General features: G+C 43.7%; 1 protein-coding gene across 1 annotated transcript in view; it reads right to left on the bottom strand.

The window, feature by feature from the left end:
* Positions 1-513: 513 nt before the first annotated feature.
* Positions 514-22,511, bottom strand: part of NUS1 (NUS1 dehydrodolichyl diphosphate synthase subunit) — a 44,063-nt gene continuing 22,065 nt past the window's right edge. The window contains exons 2-5 of the mRNA XM_069726207.1: positions 14,006-14,122; positions 11,526-11,678; positions 4,228-4,327; positions 514-2,214 (exon numbers count right to left, since the gene is read on the bottom strand). Of these exons, the coding sequence (XP_069582308.1) occupies positions 2,124-2,214; positions 4,228-4,327; positions 11,526-11,678; positions 14,006-14,122 (461 nt within the window). The 3' untranslated portion in view covers positions 514-2,123. The remainder of the gene's footprint in view (positions 2,215-4,227; positions 4,328-11,525; positions 11,679-14,005; positions 14,123-22,511) is intronic.

Here is a 22,511-nt window from a genome sequence, read left to right as displayed (position 1 = left end):
TGGCCAAATCGGACTAATTTTATATTTTGATAAATCGAACATTTCTGAACACTGCAATACCAAATGTGTATTTTTTAATGGTTTTTTTGCAAAAGGGATGATTTCAACCTTTGTATTTTTTTCATATTTTTAAAAACTTTTTTTTGTACACTTTTTACTGAATTTGTTGTGGTCTCTAGTCATAAATTAATGGGGTCTATAGTCATAAATTAGGCGATAAAAGCTCAGAAAAAGACAACAGTGACAAAGTCTGCCTTTGACTTTGCGGAAATAGATCCCTGACAGATTTTCAGTGAGCTCATTTTGCAGTCAGCGACAGACCACCACAGAGGCTATAGAAGTCAAACTGTGCCAAATTCCCAATGAAACCCAAATACATAAATGATTTGGTCAAAAATACATACATTAATGCAAAGAAAACAAAATGCCCCCAAAGGTGGACAGGTAAATATTAACATTGAAGGTATCACATGGCAGATAAGTGACAGTATGACTGTAGGTAAAACACAGACATTTCTGATATTTTGGAAATTTTTAATATATTTTTTATAAACATACTCTTCACGTGGCACAGGTTTTGTTTTTTATAACTTAAAGTCACTACAACATTTTTTTTTACAGGTTACTGCATCTTGGCATACCCCATAGCAAAAGAACAACCAAATCTGGAAGATACAATGTAATAATTCAAAATAAGATGGCAAGAGGGAGCTACTACAGAGAGTTCCCTCTTAAACATATTGTTTGAAGAACAGATTACATGGCAGCCAACATTAAATAAATGAAAACTAATAAATACCGGTGGCAAACAATTCAGAATGACAGCCAAATGATCAAGATAAAAATATAGTATGCCACAAAAAATTCAAATTATAGCAAATAATTGGTGAACAGTATACATCGTAAGATAATTTTCTTGGTCCTAAAAATGGTTATGTATTAGGGCATCACACCCTTCTCCATACCATGCCGTGGCTTGAATATGTTGGGGCACTTGCACAGCATAAAGTAACTGGCTGCATAGAACGTAGACAGATCTGGATGTTTCACCCTGATGTGTTGGCAGTGCTGCTCCAAAAATAAAAAATGGCAGCTTTTCCCAAGAACCAGTATATTCGGGTATTTTGTAAATTTTAATTGAACACTATGGTGCATGAACCAAGGGAGGAAAAAGAAACAAGTGCCACATCACATGCTACAAACCTCCAGACCCCGGAGGACAGTATCAGTTTTGCCCATAGCGCCCATTTAATGCAGCACAGTTGGACAGGGCAGCTGGGCACTATAAAAAAAAACCAAAAACGTTTCCTCGACACAATTTACTTTTTTTCCACGGCTTAATTTCAAGGTGATGTAAAAATAACAGCACTAACTTATTAATCTTTAATATTAACTTAACAAAACTTGCTCCAAAATACATGGGCAGCGATAGGTTAAGACCTATATAAACTGAATGGTATATGTGGGTACCCTTATTTAAAAAAAAAAAAAAAATTCTTTAAAAAAATATTCAAAACTTTAAATTATATAAAAAAAATATACAATGTTTGCTGGCATGTAATTTCAGTGCAAATTCTAAGAGGAACTGTTCAAGTTCTCGCTGTAGTTAATATATTAGACGAGATTTGTTTTGTCGACTTTTCTACGGTAAATACTTCACATTACAGTGGAGGAAATTGCTGACGTGACCTACAATGAGATGTAGCTGGTGCTGCCTGGGCTTCCTGTGGTGAATAGGCAACCTTGTATATTCCAAATATCGGGTGGTGAACACCCGCAATACTGTCCATCCCATGGAAGGAGCCGGACGGACTGATGACTTAGGTAGACACGGTAGAAAGAGGTTGTAATAATGCACTCGATATTGGTCTTATCAATGGCAAGTCAGGTAGACGCTAAAGAAAAATAAAACGAACTGTAGACTAGAAGACTCCATGATGCCATCATGTTTACATATCCGCTTCCAGAAGAGCTGAAGACACTTTATACAGACACGATTATACCCAGGTCTATGGTAGGAGGCCATATCTGGGGTAGGACCTGTGAGGCAGTCGGACTGAGTCACCGATCACTTGTAAACAGGTGCATTGAGTCCCTTTCGAGGAAGCTTAAAAAGACAGTGGTCACTTGCCAAGCCGCTGCTCACAGCCTGCGTAGCAACGGAGAGCAAAGATAAAGTCTTCATACTGAATATTCACATGGGATGGTAGAGAGCTGAAAAACAAAAAAAAGTCAGGTAAGGGCTAGATTAACTAGCATACAACTATCTGGCTGAGTAACAGGAAAGTCCTAGCAATAAATCCAGGTATAGATGATGCCTATTATGCCAAAAACATCCACTGAGCTGGTAATATCAGACTTGTTAGAGGCCTCCATCTCAACTCTTCGGAGAGATATGAGCTGATCTGTGGTAGCCAGCAATGAGCACTAAAACAGTGTATGGAGGGGTGATGCTCAGCTCCGTACACCGGATACTTTTGGCTACTGCTGGAGGCGATAAGACATGATCAGTGGCAGATGTCAGACCCCTACAGATCCTATATTGATGTAGTAGATGTACAACTACATTGCAATATATATATACAGTTAGGTCCAGAAATATTTGGACAGTGACAAGTTTAGCCATTTTAGCCATTTACCAAAACATTTTCAAGACCTTACCCCCGCTGTACTACAGAACGCCAGTGGCTGTCTGTCCGCAGTTTCCAACTTCCAACTGTCTGCTCTCTATCTCAAACTCAACCTTTCCAAAACTGAACTTCTGCTCCCACGTCTACTGATCTCCCTAAAGCGGACACCTCCCTCTCAGTGTGTGGCACCACAATAACACCCCAGCAGCAGGAGCGCTGTCTGGGTGTTATGTTTCACAACAACCTTTCCTTCACCTCCTATATACAATCTCTTGCCCGCTCTTGTCACTTGCACCTAAAAAAACATCTATAAAATCTGTCCCTTTCTCGCCATTGAAACAACAAAATCCCTGACTGTTACCCTGATCCACTCCTGCCTGGATTACTGTAATGCTCTATTACTTGGCCTCCCCCTCACGACTTTCCCCTCTCCAGTTCATCCTTAATGCGGCAGCCAGGGTTGCCTATCTGGCTAATCGTTACTCGGACGCCTCCGCTCTTCGCCAGTCGTTACACTGGCTGCACACTGATTATAGGATCCAATTTAAAACGGCTTGTTCTCACCCACAAAGCTCTCCACAGTGCGGCGCCCCCATACATCTCCTCCCTCATTTCGACTAACATCTAAACTAATCTGTACCTTTCACTCCCGGCTCCAAGACTTCTCCAGAGTTCTGCCAATCATCTGGAATGTTCTACCCCAAGAAATTAGGACTAACCCCAACTAACTGACTAACACGACTAACAGTTTTAGGCGGTCCCTAAAAACACATCTGTCTAGGGCGGCCTATCACGTTCCCTAATAGAAGTCCTTTTATTGTAGCCCATTCACTATTTCTCTGAACATAACTCTCCATCAAACTCCACCGCACCCTAAAGCACTACAAATCTTGGCTGGTGACCAGCTCATGCAGCCTTTATCTATCCCCCACTTTCTCAAGATGGCGGGACCATCACTGTAAATAAGCACCTGTATTTTGTGTCACCCCACCTCATTGTAGACTGCAAGCTCTGATGGGCAGGGTCTTCATTATTTTGCTTTAATTACTGAATTATCTTTAACCTTGTTACTTATGACTTGTGTATGAACTCCTGATTTGCAAAGCGCTGTGAAATATGTTAGCGCTATATAAATAAAGATTATTATTGTTTTCGCAGCTCCTATGCACCTATGATTTCCATATTAAGAGACAAAAAAAAAACCTGCATACAGTATTCCGGTAGTCTTTACTTTCTTTCATTTGTCTTTTACTTTGCTGTACTATGCACTTGAATCCAAACAGGACTGATAGGAAGGCGACTGCACAGCAAACTGCACAAAGTTTGTTTTCTGCTACCATGGCAACAAACTGTTTGCATAGGAGCTGTATACAATATACTAATGCCCATGTAAAATTTTTGCAGTAACTGTAAAATATTAATCCACAGGTGCCGAATTCAGAATAATAGGTTTAGTCTCCTCATGCGCTTTACTTCTACGTAACTAGTTATGGATGTCCACATCGCACACAAACCCATAGTTAGTGCACAGAAAAATCCTGAAGACTTAATTTAACAATGGTGAAAATGCTGTAGTGAAAACATTTAATCTACTTACATAATTTCTGAAAGTCTTATATGCCATGGCAGAAAACCCAATGTGCTACTGATAGAGCCAAATTTTAATATTAGATCAGGGTCTGGAAAGTTGTGTGTACCTAGAAGAAAAAAACAATAGGTTAATGATTACCTAAACAACAATTGAATCTATTACTTGTGTTGTATGGTGTGTCCTCAATTGGTCTACTTTGTGCAGATAATTCTAGAATCATTCCATAGATCAATTCAGGTGGTCAGGTACAAGACTTAGAAAAGGGATTAATCGTTCTTCCTACCAACAGTGATTCTACAGAAGAATAATTTTCCTGTGAACGTGGCTGTCATACTCAATGCATGCTGTTAATAATTGATACAAAGGCATATAGAAGTTCTCTAATGAATTCCTGCAGGAAAAAACACACGACAGACTCCATTACAGCATGCCATAAAAATATTGCATGTGGGGCCAACGGTGCCTTGCGCGTATTAGGTGTAGTATTTAACCCCCAAGCGCCTTAGTTTTATGGTTTTAATCCTAAACAATTTTATTCATATATACATACATATATACATACACACCTTTATATATCCACACGTATATTTATATACAGTCCTCAACATTAAAATTGTAACACCAAGAACAAAATGTCATAGAATTATGGAAATCACAGGATGGATAGACATTAATAATAATACATAAATAAGGAAAAGGTGCTAATAAATGTTTAAAAACATCTGAATATATTCTGTATAAAGTATGAGCACTAGCGATGAGCGAATATACTCGTTACTCGAGATTTCCTGAGCACGCTCGGGGCTGGGGCTACAGCTAGGGTTGGGGCTACAGCTAGGGTTGGGGCTACAGCTAGGGTTGGGGCTACAGCTAGGGGTGTGTCAGGGTTAGGGGTGTGGTTAGGGTTACTGTTGGGATTAGGGTTAGGGGTGTGTTTGGATTAGGGTTTCAGTTATAATTGGGGGGTTTCCACTGTTTAGGCACATCAGGGGCTCTCCAAACGCGACATGGCGTCCGATCTCAATTCCAGCCAATTCTGCGTTGAAAACGTAAAACAGTGCTCCTTCCCTTCCGAGCTCTCCCGTGTGCCCAAACAGGGGTTTACCCCAACATATGGGGTATCAGCCTACTCAGGACGAATTGGACAACAACTTTTGGGGTCCAATTTCTCCTGTTACCCTTGGGAAAATACAAAACTGGGGGCTAAAAAATAATTTTTGTGGGAAAAAAAATGATTTTTTTATTTTCACGGCTCTGCGATATAAACTGTAGTGAAACACTTGGGGGTTCAAAGTTCTCACAACACATCTAGATAAGTTCCTTAGGGGGTCTACTTTCCAAAATGGTGTCACTTGTGGGGGGTTTCAATGTTTAAGCACATCAGTGGCTCTCCAAACGCAACATGGCGTCCCATCTTAATTCCAGTCAATTTTGCATTGAAAAGTCAAATGGCGCTCCTTCGCTTCCGAGCTCTGTCATGCGCCCAAACAGTGGTTTACACCCACATGTCGGGTATCGGCGTACTCGGGACAAATTGTACAACAACGTTTGGGGTCCATTTTCTCCTGTTACCCTTGGTAAAAAAAAAAACAAATTGGAGCTGAAGTAAATTTTTTGTGAAAAAAAGTTAAATGTTCATTTTTTTTAAACATTCCAAAAATTCCTCTGAAACACCTGAAGGGTTAATAAACTTCTTGAATGTGGTTTTGAGCACCTTGAGGGGTGCAGTTTTTAGAATGGTGTCACACTTGGGTATTTTCTATCATATAGACCCCTCAAAATGACTTCAAATGAGATGTGGTCCCTAAAAAAAAATGGTGCTGTAAAAATGAGAAATTGCTGGTCAACTTTTAACCCTTATAACTCCCTAACAAAAAAAATTTTTGGTTCCAAAATTATGCTGATGTAAAGTAGACATGTGGGAAATGTTACTTATTAAGTATTTTGTGTGACATATCTCTGTGATTTAATTGCATATAAATTCAAAGTTGGAAAAGTGCAAAATTTTCAAAATTTTCGCCAAATTTCCGTTTTTTCCACAAATAAACGCAGGTAATATCAAAGAAATTTTACCACTATCATGAAGTACAATATGTCTCGAGAAAACAATGTCAGAATCACCGGGATCAGTTGAAGCGTTCCAGAGTTATAACCTCAAAGGGACAGTGGCCAATTTTTACAATTCTGACCCAGTCCATAACATGCATACCACCCATGGGGGTAAAGGGGTTAATACTGTGATTTCCACAAGTCAAAATATTATCCTTCTTGATGTTAATGTTGAAGAGTCATATACATCTATATATCTATCTTTGTCTAGATTTTTTTTCCATGAACAGTGCCCACGGCAGAAAAAAAGCTAGCTAGATAGATATAGATATAGATATATATATATTTTTTGGGCTGAAAGTCCCCCTCTCTGCTTATACTCAAGTCATACCCAGGGGTCGGCAGGGGAGGGGGAGCGGGGGCTGTCTAACTTTACTCACCTGCTCCTGGCGCGGTCCCTGGCTGCCCGGCGCCCCAGCTTCTTCCTGTACTGAGCAGTCACATGGTACCGCTCATTACAGTAATGAATATGCGGCTCCACCTCCCATAGGGGTGGAGCCGCATATTCATTACTGTAATGAGTGGTAATGGTGACCGCTCAGTACAGGGAGAAGCTGCAGCGCCGGGGAAGCAGGGACTGCACCGCGCCAGGAGCAGGTGAGTAAAATTATGGCTTCTGGAAACTGAAGAGGCAAAAACAAAAAGTTTGGCATTACCAGAGATTTTTCTCTCAAGATGTAACAAACTTCAGAAAAAAAGAACCTGTCATGACAGTAGCTTACAGTAGGTATCTCAGGGTAAGAAATGTAATGACTGACAGTACCTCTCCTCACTAATCTCACTGCAGAGCTGTGTGTGTGATGACAAAGTGCAAAGAGCACTTGCTTTTATAGGGATGCGTTCTTTTTTCCACTGTATATTGCTGCCTTATTATGATTGGTTAACCTCATGCAGGGGAAGAAACAAGCCCACAGAGAGAAAAATCTCTGATAATGTCCCTTAGTCTTAAATTATAACCTAAATTTTACAAGCCAATATGTCTACTGCAGAAAGAAAAAATGAAAAAAATACATTACATTAAGCTCTGTAGCTTCTAGTCCTAGATGTGGCCAGTTTTATATGCTCCAAATGGTGCAAGGTCTAGTCATTAAGGAGTTATATTACCAAAACAACACAAAATAAATAATAGAGTTAAATATTAGAGACTAAGGCTACTTTCACACTTGCGTTTTTTGGTTTCCGTCGTCGTGCAGTGAAATGACGTATCGACGGACGTCATGAAAATAGTGAAAACCGTGTGCGACGGATCCAGTGAAAAGACGGATGTGTCGTTTATTTGTTGAGAGAGAGATCGAGAGAGAAAGCGAGAGATCGAGAGAGAAAGCGAGAGATCGAGAGAGAAAGCGAGAGATCGAGAGAGAAAGCGAGAGATCGAGAGAGAAAGCGAGAGATCGAGAGAGAAAGCGAGAGATCGAGAGAGAAAGCGAGAGATCGAGAGAGAAAGCGAGAGATCGAGAGAGAAAGCGAGAGATCGAGAGAGAAAGCGAGAGATCGAGAGAGAAAGCGAGAGATCGAGAGAGAAAGCGAGAGATCGAGAGAGAAAGCGAGAGATCGAGAGAGAAAGCGAGAGATCGAGAGAGAAAGCGAGAGATCGAGAGAGAAAGCGAGAGATCGAGAGAGAAAGCGAGAGATCGAGAGAGAAAGCGAGAGATCGAGAGAGAAAGCGAGAGATCGAGAGAGAAAGCGAGAGATCGAGAGAGAAAGCGAGAGATCGAGAGAGAAAGCGAGAGATCGAGAGAGAAAGCGAGAGATCGAGAGAGAAAGCGAGAGATCGAGAGAGAAAGCGAGAGATCGAGAGAGAAAGCGAGAGATCGAGAGAGAAAGCGAGAGATCGAGAGAGAAAGCGAGAGATCGAGAGAGAAAGCGAGAGATCGAGAGAGAAAGCGAGAGATCGAGAGAGAAAGCGAGAGATCGAGAGAGAAAGCGAGAGATCGAGAGAGAAAGCGAGAGATCGAGAGAGAAAGCGAGAGATCGAGAGAGAAAGCGAGAGATCGAGAGAGAAAGCGAGAGATCGAGAGAGAAAGCGAGAGATCGAGAGAGAAAGCGAGAGATCGAGAGAGAAAGCGAGAGATCGAGAGAGAAAGCGAGAGATCGAGAGAGAAAGCGAGAGATCGAGAGAGAAAGCGAGAGATCGAGAGAGAAAGCGAGAGATCGAGAGAGAAAGCGAGAGATCGAGAGAGAAAGCGAGAGATCGAGAGAGAAAGCGAGAGATCGAGAGAGAAAGCGAGAGATCGAGAGAGAAAGCGAGAGATCGAGAGAGAAAGCGAGAGATCGAGAGAGAAAGCGAGAGATCGAGAGAGAAAGCGAGAGATCGAGAGAGAAAGCGAGAGATCGAGAGAGAAAGCGAGAGATCGAGAGAGAAAGCGAGAGATCGAGAGAGAAAGCGAGAGATCGAGAGAGAAAGCGAGAGATCGAGAGAGAAAGCGAGAGATCGAGAGAGAAAGCGAGAGATCGAGAGAGAAAGCGAGAGATCGAGAGAGAAAGCGAGAGATCGAGAGAGAAAGCGAGAGATCGAGAGAGAAAGCGAGAGATCGAGAGAGAAAGCGAGAGATCGAGAGAGAAAGCGAGAGATCGAGAGAGAAAGCGAGAGATCGAGAGAGAAAGCGAGAGATCGAGAGAGAAAGCGAGAGATCGAGAGAGAAAGCGAGAGATCGAGAGAGAAAGCGAGAGATCGAGAGAGAAAGCGAGAGATCGAGAGAGAAAGCGAGAGATCGAGAGAGAAAGCGAGAGATCGAGAGAGAAAGCGAGAGATCGAGAGAGAAAGCGAGAGATCGAGAGAGAAAGCGAGAGATCGAGAGAGAAAGCGAGAGATCGAGAGAGAAAGCGAGAGATCGAGAGAGAAAGCGAGAGATCGAGAGAGAAAGCGAGAGATCGAGAGAGAAAGCGAGAGATCGAGAGAGAAAGCGAGAGATCGAGAGAGAAAGCGAGAGATCGAGAGAGAAAGCGAGAGATCGAGAGAGAAAGCGAGAGATCGAGAGAGAAAGCGAGAGATCGAGAGAGAAAGCGAGAGATCGAGAGAGAAAGCGAGAGATCGAGAGAGAAAGCGAGAGATCGAGAGAGAAAGCGAGAGATCGAGAGAGAAAGCGAGAGATCGAGAGAGAAAGCGAGAGATCGAGAGAGAAAGCGAGAGATCGAGAGAGAAAGCGAGAGATCGAGAGAGAAAGCGAGAGATCGAGAGAGAAAGCGAGAGATCGAGAGAGAAAGCGAGAGATCGAGAGAGAAAGCGAGAGATCGAGAGAGAAAGCGAGAGATCGAGAGAGAAAGCGAGAGATCGAGAGAGAAAGCGAGAGATCGAGAGAGAAAGCGAGAGATCGAGAGAGAAAGCGAGAGCTCGAGAGAGAAAGCGAGAGATCGAGAGAGAAAGCGAGAGATCGAGAGAGAAAGCGAGAGCTCGAGAGAGAAAGCGAGAGATCGAGAGAGAAAGCGAGAGCTCGAGAGAGAAAGCGAGAGCTCGAGAGAGAAAGCGAGAGCTCGAGAGAGAAAGCGAAAGATCGAGAGAGAAAGCGAGAGATCGAGAGAGAAAGCGAGAGATCGAGAGAGAAAGCGAGAGATCGAGAGAGAAAGCGAGAGATCGAGAGAGAAAGCGAGAGATCGAGAGAGACAGCGAGAGATCGAGAGAGAAAGCGAGAGATCGAGAGAGAAAGCGAGAGATCGAGAGAGAAAGCGAGAGATCGAGAGAGAAAGCGAGAGATCGAGAGAGACAGCGAGAGATCGAGAGAGAAAGCGAGAGATCGAGAGAGAAAGCGAGAGATCGAGAGAGAAAGCGAGAGATCGAGAGAGAAAGCGAGAGATCGAGAGAGAAAGCGAGAGATCGAGAGAGAAAGCGAGAGATCGGGAGAGAAAGCGAGAGATCGGGAGAGAAAGCGAGAGATCGGGAGAGAAAGCGAGAGATCGGGAGAGAAAGCGAGAGATCGGGAGAGAAAGCGAGAGATCGGGAGAGAAAGAGAGATCGGGAGAGAAAGAGAGAGATCGGGAGAGAGAGATCGGGAGAGAAAGATCGGGAGAGAAAGATCGGGAGAGAAAGAGAGAGATCGGGAGAGAAAGAGAGAGATCGGGAGAGAAAGAGAGATCGGGAGAGAAAGAGAGATCGGGAGAGAAAGAGAGATCGGGAGAGAAAGAGAGATCGGGAGAGAAAGAGAGATCGGGAGAGAAAGAGAGATCGGGAGAGAAAGAGAGATCGGGAGAGAAAGAGAGAGATCGGGAGAGAAAGATCGGGAGAGAAAGATCGGGAGAGAAAGATCGGGAGAGAAAGATCGGGAGAGAGAGATCGGGAGAGAAAGAGAGAGATCGGGAGAGAAAGAGAGAGATCGGGAGAGAAAGAGAGATCGGGAGAGAAAGAGAGATCGGGAGAGAAAGAGAGATCGGGAGAGAAAGAGATCGGGAGAGAAAGAGAGAGATCGGGAGAGAAAGAGAGAGATCGGGAGAGAAAGAGAGATCGGGAGAGAAAGAGAGATCGGGAGAGAAAGAGAGATCGGGAGAGAAAGAGATCGGGAGAGAAAGAGATCGAGAGAGAAAGAGATCGAGAGAGAAAGAGATCGAGAGAGAAAGAGATCGAGAGAGAAAGAGCGAGAAAGAGCGAGAGAGAAAGAGCGAGAAAGAGCGAGAGAGAAAGCGAGAGAAAGCGAGAGATCAAGAGAGAAAGCGAGAGATCGAGAGAGAAAGCGAGAGATCGAGAGAGAAAGCGAGAGATCGAGAGAGAAAGCGAGAGATCGAGAGAGAAAGAGAGAGATCGAGAGAGATCGAGAGAGAAAGACTTTTTCTTGGGCTTGAAAAATCCTTCCGGGCATGCTCAGAAGGGGAAAACTGGATCAGTCGCTGGATTCTTGTGTGTGACTGTCGGCGACGGATCCTGCGTCCATAGGCTTCCATTGTAGCCGACGACGGGCAGAGCAGGATGCGTTGCTGACCGATTTTTCCAACATGCACAAAAAACGTTCCTATGAACGTTTTCACTGCACGACGGCCTGCTATTTTCCGACGGATCCAGTGCATGACGGATGAAACGGATGGCCATCCGTCACAATCCGTCGCTAATACAAGACTATGGGAAAATGCAGGATCCTGCAAAATTTTTTGCAGGATCCTGAATTCACAAAAAACGACGGATTGTGATGGATTAAAAAAAACGCAAGTGTGAAAGTAGCCTAAATTGCAAGTTGTCTATTCACAATCAACTATTCTTGTAATCAAATTACTTCTTAAAAGGTGATCAAAGGCATCTACATCCAAGTCTGCCGGTGTCTTCTGTTTGTCTGCTACACGTTGACAGAAATTCTGAGCAGCTTTCACAATGTTTGGCTTCCCATCCTCTGGAGACAGCACCTTTAACACAGGCAAATGGCGAAAAGCTGGAGATATACAAGACACATGGACAATCATTGAACGGTAAGAAAGGCAGGCCTTCAAGGTTCTACATAGTAGTCACATTTATTAATGAAAAAACTTGCATATACTATCTATTCTCAAACTTTTTTTTTTTTTTTTTTTTAAAGTGGTATTCACGTGGTCTCTGACATGTAAATGGAGCCCAAGCATGATATGCCAGGATAATCTCCCAGCATGTATATGTTAAACGCAGGACTCAAAAGCGATGTGCACAGCGTTGTACCTGCACCATACATTATATAAGTAGATGGATAGCAGGATCTGAAAAGGGTGCTAGCATTATGCTTAAATAGTGCAGCTGAAAACAAATGGACATACATTGAAAGTAACAGCAGGGTGATACAACGATGACATTTTATTCCAGCGAATTGTGAAATATTGTTTTGCCATTGCAGAATACAGAAGCAGAGCTGTGGAGTCGGAGTTGGTATAAAATGGACCGACTCCTAAAATATATAATACACTAGATGGAGGCGTATACAGTGTGTGTGCTGCGTACGGCACATACAGTGTGTGTGTGTGTGGTGCGTATGGCATATTGTGTGTGTGTGTTGCAACCGTGGTACCACCAGCAGTTGTGTGTGTGTGTTGCAACCGTGGTACCACCAGCAGTTTCCATATTGAGACACCCATCACTTGGGTGTCCCAATATGGCAGTCTGCTGAACTTCCGCCACTTGGAATTCTGGGATCTGGACACGTCTGCACGGAACAGGATGTGAAGACCTTACAAGGAAAGTATATATTAAGATGGGGTACAGCAGTACAATGCAGAATCTGCTGTAAATGTTTTTATAAGAATTTGGGAAAGTGATGAAATATCCTATAAATGTCTGTTCCTGATGTAAGGAGCTGGGCTTTTAGCCGAGATGAATCTGTGCTGCACTTTATGTCCATGCTCAGTAGTGAGGCAGGGCTTACCGACTCCACAGCCCTGTCAGCAGAGCCACATTTGGAAAGTACATTTACAGAGAAAAATGATGGTATTTTGCAAACCAGACAGGTGTTCGCTTACTTAGCAACTGAACAGGACTATCACTGACCATGTAATAGTTCAGTTTTTCTTTAATATATTTGCAAAAATGTATACATTTCTGTATTTTTTTTCAGTCAAGATGGGGTGCAGAGTGTACATGAATGAGAAAAAAAATGAACTTTTTTTGAATTTACCAAATGGCTGCAATGAAACAAAGAGTGAAAAATGTGAAAGGGTCTGAATACTTTCCGTACCCAGTGTATATGTGTGTGGCTGTAACTGCGCCTCTGGCTGACAGCCGGCCCTAATAAGGAACTACCATCAGTGCCAGTCGCCGCACTATATACACAGAGCTGGGACAGAATCCCGTACTCTACCGGAAGGAAGTACATTTCCTCGTGGGGGTGTAGGTGTTTGCTTAACCTGCAGACTTTTTTCACATGACAAGTTCCCTTTAAAGTCTGCGGTTATTAAGCCACAGTATGATGGTATTATGCAATTGAAGAATGTTATTCAGTCACACGGGAAACGTTTATCAATAACAGGTAATGTTATCTAGTTACCGTATGGTAGGTTTTTTTTTTTTAAACAGGTGCATTATAGCGGTAATATTCAGCCACTGTGTGGTGATGTTTACCAGTAACAGGTAGGGTTATCAAGATACATACAGTGGGATTTTTTTATATAGGCACAATATAGCGGTGTTACTTAGCCACTATGTTTATCAGTAAAGGGTAGGGCTATCCACTTAGAATTTTTTATGCTGGTACTCCATAGCAGTGTTATTCATTATTCAGTCACCACACAAAGGTAATTGTAGTGTTTTTACATCACTGTACAGTAGTATTGCTCATTTACACAATATGGCAGTGTTATTTTCCTTTTTTTTTTTGTGTTAGGCGCTATTTCAATATTCTCAAGAGGTAGCAAAATAGCAAGAGCTCGGCCCAAGTTAGTGTCACCGACTATGTCCATATGTTGTAAAGTGGCACCAATGATACAATGTAATACACTAAGGCCAGCGCCCCATGTTTCAGGACCCCAGCAATGTCCCTGTGCTACACGGTGCCAATACCTGCATATAACCACAGCGTACCATCTATAAGAATCTGCTAGCCAGAAGGACGCATATATGCCCCCTTAATCTGAGTACAAAAGCTTCTCTGTGTAGGAGCTAAAACCGGATGATAGCCGTACAATGGGCAGAATGTACAAAAGCTGAATAGTGCATTTATCATGGACTGGTGTGGGAAACCAGATCTCACACTGCGCATGAAAGGAATAGAAGCCTGTCTGTGCATTGCCCGATCATCACCTTTATCTGTGCTCTCAGCGCTGCCATTTGCATATTCAAGTGGATACTTGGAGTAGGCCTCCTTCTGCTGCTTTAATACTTCCTCCAGAAGTCTGGAGCTATTTTGCTTGTAGATCCCTTAAGAAAGGAGGAACAAAAAAAGGTCATGTTTATATGTTCACACCAATGTTTGCTATTAAACAGAGATTTAGTCAGAAGGAGCTGCAGCCCGGCAGCTCCTGACATGACCGTGACGATACGTGAAGGACAAGCTACCATCGGAGCAGAGAAGGACAAGCTACCATCGGAGCAGAGCAGAACCCAACTGGAGGAGGTGGTGACCCGCATGGCCGGATGCACTAATGGTCTTAATAAGCAGTCCCAATATATATATATATATATATATATATATATATATATATATATATATATATATATATATATATATATATATATATATATATATATATATATATATATATATATATATATATATATATATATATATTGTATTTTCTGACTGATGTGCCTGGGTGAGGGCTTGTTTTATACAAGAGAAAGGTTATTTTTATTTGAAAGTACTGTACATATAAATTCAGGTGAAATTTGTAGCATTTTTCTGTGGCACAAATATAAAAAAAAATACAACGTTCAAGATTGTTTTTGGTTTGATTTTTGGACTGCCCATAGAAAATGGAGGCCTAATTCACACAGCAGTGTGCGTTGTCCGTCTGCTAGCAGCTTTTCCATGGATATCACATACACATTATATTTAACCCCTTCATGACCCAGCCTATTTTGACCTTAATGACCTGGCCGTTTTTTGCAATTCTGACCAGTGTCCCTTTATGAGGTAATAACTCAGGAACGCTTCAACGGATCCTAGCGGTTCTGAGATTGTTTTTTCGTGACATATTGGGCTTCATGTTAGTGGTAAATTTAGGTCAATAAATTCTGCGTTTATTTGTGATAAAAACGGAAATTTGGCGAAAATTTTGAAAATTTCGCAATTTTCACATTTTGAATTTTTATTCTGTTAAACCAGAGAGTTATGTGACACAAAATAGTTAATAAATAACATTTCCCACATGTCTACTTTACACCAGCACAATTTTGGAAACAAAATTTTTTTTTGCTAGGAAGTTATAAGAGTTAAAATTTGACCAGCGATTTCTCATTTTTACAACGAAATTTACAAAACCATTTTTTTTAGGGACCACCTCACATTTGAAGTCAGTTTGAGGGGTCTATATGGCTGAAAATACCCAAAAGTGACACCATTCTAAAAAATGCACCCCTCAAGGTGCTCAAAACCACATTCAAGAAGTTTTTTAACCCTTCAGGTGCTTCACAGCAGCAGAAGCAACATGGAAGGAAAAAATGAACATTTAACTTTTTAGTCACAAAAATTATCTTTTAGCAACATTTTTTTTATTTTCCCAATGGTACAAGGAGAAACTGAACCACGAAAGTTGTTGTCCAATTTGTCCTGAGTACGCTGATACCTCATATGTGGGGGTAAACCACTGTTTGGGCGCACGGCAGGGCTTGGAAGGGAAGGAGCGCCATTTGACTTTTTGAACGAAAAATTGGCTCCACTCTTTAGCGTACACCATGTCACGTTTGGAGAGCCCCCGTGTGCCTAAAAATTGGAGCTCCCCCACACGTGACCCCATTTTGGAAACTAGACGCCCCAAGGAACTTATCTAGATGCATATTGAGCACTTTAAACCCTCAGGTGCTTCACAAATTGATCTGTAAAAATGAAAAAGTACTTTTTTTTTCACAAAAAAATTCTTTTCGCCTCAGTTTTTCATTTTCACATGGGCAATAGGATAAAATGAATCCTAAAATTTGTTGGGCAATTTCTCCCGAGTACGCCGATACCTCATATGTGGGGGTAAACCACTGTTTGGGCACACGGCAGGGCTCGGAAGGAAAGGCGCGCCATTTGACTTTTTGAATGGAAAATTAGCTCCAATTGTTAGCGGACACCATGTCGCGTTTAGAGAGCCCCTGTGTGCCTATGCATTGGAGCTCCCCCACAAGTGACCCCATTTTGGAAACTAGACCCCCCAAGGAACTTATCTAGATGCATATTGAGCACTTTAAACCCCCAGGTGCTTCACAGAAGTTTATAACGCAGAGCCATGAAAATAAAAATTTTATTTTCTCTAAAATGATTTTTTAGCCTGCAATTTATTATTTTCCCAAGGGTAACAGGAGAAATTTGACCCCAAAAGTTGTTGTACAGTTTCTCCTGAGTACGCTGATACCCCATATGTGGGGGTAAACCACAGTTTGGGCACATGTCGGGGCTCGGAAGTCAAGTAGTGACATTTTGAAATGCAGACTTTGATGGAATGCTCTGCGGGCGTTACGTTGCGTTTGCAGAGCCCCTGATGTGGCTAAACAGTAGAAACCCCCCACAAGTGACCCCATTTTAGAAACTAGACCCCGAAAGGAACTTATCTAGATGTGAGGTGAGCACTTTGAACCCCCAAGTGCTTCACAGAAGTTTATAACACAGAGCAGTGAAAATAATAAATACGTTTTCTTTCCTCAAAAATAATTTTTTAGCCCAGAATTTTTTATTTTCCCAAGGGTTACAGGAGAAATTGGACCCCAAAAGTTGTTGTTCAGTTTCTCCTGAGTACGCTGATACCCCATATGTGGGGGTAAACCACTGTTTGGGCACACGTCGGGGCTCAGAAGGGAAGTAGTGACTTTTGAAATGCAGACTTTGATGGAATGGTCTGCGGGCGTCACGTTGCGTTTGCAGAGCCCCTGGTGTGCCTAAACAGTAGAAACCCCCCACAAGTGACCCCATTTTGGAAACTAGACCCCCCAAGGAACTTATCTAGATATGTGGTGAGCACTTTGAACCCCCAAGTGCTTCACAGACGTTTACAACGCAGAGCCGTGAAAATAAAAAATCATTTTTCTTTCCTCAAAAATGATGTTTTAGCAAGCAATTTTTTATTTTCTCAAGGGTAACAGGAGAAATTGGACCCCAGTAATTGTTGCCCAGTTTGTCCTGAGTACACTGATACCCCATATGTGGGGGTAAACCACTGTTTGGGCACACGTCGGGGCTCGGAAGGGAAGGAGCACCATTTGACTTTTTGAATAAAAGATTGGCTGGAATCAATGGTGGCGCCATGTTGCGTTTGGAGACCCCCTGATGTGCCTAAACAGTGGAAACCCCTCAATTCTAACGCCAACACACCCCTAACCCTTATCCCAACTGTAGCCGTAACCCTAACCACAACCCTAACCGCAACACACCCCTAACCACAACCCTAACCCCAACACACCCCTAACCCTAACCACAACCCTAATTCCAACCCAACCCTAACCCTAAGGCTATGTACCCACGTTGCGGATTCGTGTGAGATTTTTCCGCACCATTTTTGAAAAATCCGCGGGTAAAAGGCACTGCGTTTTACCTGCGGATTTACTGCGGATTTCACCTGCGGATTCCTATTGAGGAATAGGTGTAAAACGCTGCGGAATCCGCACAAAGAATTGACATGCTGCGGAAAATACAACGCAGCGTTTCCGTGCGGTATTTTCCGCACCATGGGCACAGCGGATTTGGTTTTCCATAGGTTTACATGGTACTGTAAACCTGATGGAACACTGCTGCGGATCCGCAGCGGCCAATCCGCTGCGGATCCGCAGCCAAATCCGCACCGTGTGCACATAGCCTAATTCTAAAGGTATGTGCACACGCTTCGGAAAACGCTGCGGATCCGCAGCAGTTTCCCATGAGTTTACATTTCAATGTAAACCTATGGGAAACAAAAATCGCTGTACACATGCTGCGGAAAAACTGCACGGAAACGCAGCGGTTTACATTCCGCAGCATGTCACTTCTTTCTGCGGATTCCACAGCGGTTTTACAACTGCTCCAATAGAAAATCGCAGTTGTAAAACCGCAGTGAAATGCGCAGAAAAACCGCGGTAAATCTGCCATAAATCCGCAGCGGTTTAGCACTGCGGATTTATCAAATCCGCTGCGGAAAAATCCGCAGAGGACCAGAATACGTGTGCACATACCGAAACCCTAACCCTAACCCTAACCCTACCCCTAACCCTAGTTCTAACTCCAACCTTAGTGAAAAAAAAAAAAAATTCTTTATTTTATTATTGTCCCTATCTATGGGGGACAAATGGGGGGGGTCATTTACTGTTTTTTTATTTTGACCACTGTGATAGATTATATCACAGTGATCAAAATTCACATTGGAACGAATCTGCCGGCCGGCAGATTCGGCGGGCGCACTGCGCATGCGCCCGCCATTTTGGAACATGGCGGCGCCCGGGGAAGAAGACGGACGGACCCCGCCAGGATCGGTAAGTATAAGGGGGGGGAGATCAGGGCACAGGGGGGGGGGAGATCAGGGCACGGGGGGGGCGTCGGAGCACGGGGGGGAGGGATCGGAGCATGGGGGAGAGTGATCGGTGTGCGGGCGGGTGGATCGGTGTGCAGGGGGGGTGGATCGGTGTGCAGGGGGGGTGGATCGGAGCACGGGGGGGGATCGGAGTGCGGGGGGGTTTGATTGGAGCACGGGGGGTGTGATTGGAGCACGGGGGGAGCGGACAGGAGGACGGGGGAGCGGAGCACAGGACTGAGGGGAGCGGGCCACAGATCGGGGGGCTGGGGGGGCGATCGGTGGGGTGGGGTGGGGGCCCATTAGTATTTCCAGCCATGGCCGATGATATTGCAGCATCGGCCATGGCTGGATTGTAATATTTCACCATTTTTTTAGGTGAAATATTACAAATCGCTCTGATTGGCAGTTTCACTTTCAACAGTCAATCAGAGCGATCGTAGCCACGAGGGGGTGAAGCCACCCCCCCTGGGCTAAACTACCACTCCCCCTGTCCCTGCAGATCGGGTGAAATGGGAGTTAACCCTTTCACCCGATCTGCAGGGACGCGATCTTTCTGTGACACAGCATATGCGTCACAGGTCGGATTGGCACCGACTTTCATGACGCATACGCTGTGTCACAGGTCGGGAAGGGGTTAATGGGCCATTCCCATGGCAGGCTTATTGACAAATGGACCACTTAAACAAGGACAAGCAGAAAGGCATGGGTGGAAGCGCCAGACAGGTGCGAAACGGCCGTCGTTCAGCCCTCACATCACCTTGGTATACACCCCCGTGCCGTGAAGTTTATGCACTAATAAAGTTACCTGCACAGAAGATTGGCGAGTGCTGCCGTATTTCTTCATATTCATATGATCGTTGTCGGTATCGCTGCAGCGTCGCTTAGTGTGAAGGTACCTTTAGTCTTTTGCATACTTCTGTATGCCTACACAACCTGCTCTGTGTCTGACACAGGCTACTACCAGTGCAACACTGAGGGGGTACATTTCTCACCTACAGGCATTGTAGGTGCCACACATTAATAATCTTGATTTATAATAATAATCATTATTTTTATATAGCGCTAACATATTCCGCAGCGCTTTACAGTTTGCACACATTATCATTGCTGTCCCCAATCTAAATCCCCTATCAGTATGTCTTTGGAATGTGGGAGGAAACCGGAGTGCCCGGAGGAAACCCACGCAATTACGGGGAGAACATAAACTCCTTGCAGATGTTGTCCAAGGTGGGATTAGAACCCAGGACTCCAGCGCTGCAAGGCTGCAGTGATAACCACTGTAGTAGGATTTTATTCTAAACTCTTTAGCAATGTTTTGCATCCAGAATGCAGATCACAAGCCTTCTGTATCCCTCCTGCGGCCTCATGACTGACATCTCCAGTTGTGTAGGAATCCTCCTAATCCCAGAGGAAACCTTTGCATTGATTGCAGGCGCCAGTGCAGCCTCCTGATCTGTGCCGTTGTCTTCCCATCATTGTCTACCACATTGTGAGGTGCATACATAGTAGATGGCTGAAGGGCTAGATCCTATAGGATGGCATACGGAGAGCCGTCAGCCAAGGGATAGCAGTGGTTAGGTCGGACTATGCTGATCTGCACATAGCGCAGAGAACTTTAGGGAGGTGTATCAGCTGCTATTGGAAAAAAAAAGCTGAAAACAAGTATTTGGTTTTCTACAGTCAGCAAGTGTACCGACCATTGAAGTTAAACAAAATGCAGAAGAAGAAAAGTAGGAATTAGTGCTACCGGTAATAGTGTTTCCAGGAGTCCATCATGACAGCACCACCAGGAGGTTGTCCTTCATATCCCTGATAGGGACAGGAACACAGAAGAGGTTAACCCCTTCATGACCCAGCCTATTTTGACCTTAATGACCTGGCCGTTTTTTGCAATTCTGACCAGTGTCCCTTTATGAGGTAATAACTCAGGAACGCTTCAACGGATCCTAGCGGTTCTGAGACTGTTTTTTCATGACATATTGGGCTTCATGCTAGTGGTAAATTTAGGTCGATAATTTTTTGCGTTTGTGAAAAAAATGGAAATTTGGCGAAAATTTCGCAATTTTGAATTTTTATTCTGTTAAACGAGAGAGTTATGTGACAAAATAGTCAATAAATAACATTACCCAGATGTCTACTTAAGGGTGGTTTCACACTTGCGTTTTTGTCTGCAGCGTTTTTTGTTGTACGCATTTGGTCGCGTTTTGAAACGCATGCGTTTTTTTGCTGCATGCGTTCTTTTTCAGAAATGCAACTTGTAGTATTTTTGAGAGGCGTTTTTTTTGACACATAAAAACGCATGCGTTTTCATGCGTTTTTTTTGTGTCAAAAAATACATTGGAGTCAATGGAAACGCATGCGTTTGTTTGCTTTAAAAACGCATGCGTTTTTATTAAAAATAAACAGAAAACACACTGATATGCCACCCCCCATGATAAAGGTGATAAAGGGATCCTAACCCTAACGGGATCCTAACCCTAACCCTAAAGGGATCCTAACCCTATCCCTAACCCTACCCCTAAAGGGATCCTAACCCTAACCCTACCCCTAAAGGAATCCTAACCCTAACCCTACCCCTAATCCCTTTAGGGTTAGGATCCCTTTAGGCTTCGGGTTAGGGGTAGGGTTAGGATCCCTTTAGGGTTAGGGTTATGATCCCTAACCCTAACTATTTCTGTTTATAGTGGGTTTTTTACTTTATTTTGATGATTGGCAGCTGTCACACATTTCTCAGCATGCGTTTAAAAAACGCAAACGCATGAAAAAAACGCATGTAAACGTGTGAAAACGCTGCGTTTTTTTCACCACATGCAAAAACGCATGCATCAAAAAAACGCAGCGTTTGCACGCGTTTACATGTGTTTTTTCACCATGCGGTTTTTTTTTTTTAAAACGCAGGCGTTTTGAAATGCAAGTGTGAAACCACGGAGGGGAGCGGAGCACAGGACGGAGGACTGGGGAGGAGATCGGTGGCGGTGGTGGGGGGTTGGGTCAGATCAGGGTTTCCAGCCATGGCCGATGATATTGAAGCATCGGCCATGGCTGGATTGTAATATTTCAGCCGTTTTCATAGGTGAAATATTACAAATCGCTCTGATTGGCAGTTCTACTTTCAACAGCCAATCAGAGCGATCGTAGCCACGGGGTGGTGGTGAAGCCACCCCCCTGGGCTGAAGTACCACGCCCCCTGCCCCTGCAGATCAGGTGAAATTAGAATTAACCCTTTCACCCGATCTGCAGGGACGCGATCCCTCCATGACACATAGGCGTCACAGGTCGGATTGGCACCGACTTTCATGACGCCTACGTGGCGTCACAGGTCGGGAAGGGGTTAAATAACCCCTCCCCACCTCCACCCTTCAGTGATTTTCCCAAGTACCACACCAGGATGGATGCAACACTTTTATTGAACTTCCTCTCTACACATGTTTACATCACATATCAGACAGGAAACTCAAGGGAGGGTATATAAGGGGTGCTGTCATGATGGACTCCTGGAAACACTATTACCGGTAGGACTAATTCCTACTTTCCAGGATGTCCCTCATGACAGGACCACCAGGAGAAATACCAAACAACTCCTTATTTTAGGGTGAGATTACAGCCTGGAGGACTTTCCTCCCGAACAAAGTTTGTTGGTTTGCTATGACATCCAACTTATAATGCTTACAAAAAGTATTTGACCTAGCCCAAGTTGCGGCTCTGCAGATCTAGTCCATAGAAGCCCCAGCACTTTCTGCCCATGAAGCTGAGATTGCTCTCAGCAAGTGCGCTCCGAGGCTTTCTGGTGGGGATTTCCCCATCGAGATATAGGCCGCACTAATAGCTGATTTAATCCATCTAGTGTAGCTTTGGACGCCTTCTTCCCCTTGTTTCTTCCAGACATCTGGATGAAGAGGTTAGAGTCTCCAACTGTCTGTGATCTCTAAGTAGTGGAGTATTGTTCTTTTAACGTCCAATGCGTGCAGAGAACGCTCTTTCTCATTACTGTAGTTTTGGCAAAAGATAGGTAGAATGATCTGATTTCTATGGAAGTCAGATACCACTTTGGGAAGAAAGGCAGGATCCAGTCTTAGGATGATGCAGTCATCTTGAACCTTCAGGTATGGGTCTTTAATGGAGAAGGA

Source organism: Ranitomeya imitator, chromosome 5 (assembly GCF_032444005.1).
Source record: "Ranitomeya imitator isolate aRanImi1 chromosome 5, aRanImi1.pri, whole genome shotgun sequence".
In the NCBI taxonomy this organism is placed as follows: domain Eukaryota; kingdom Metazoa; phylum Chordata; class Amphibia; order Anura; family Dendrobatidae; genus Ranitomeya; species Ranitomeya imitator.
Note: the sequence above shows the minus strand (reverse complement) of the source record. Positions and strands in the feature narration are given on the sequence as shown.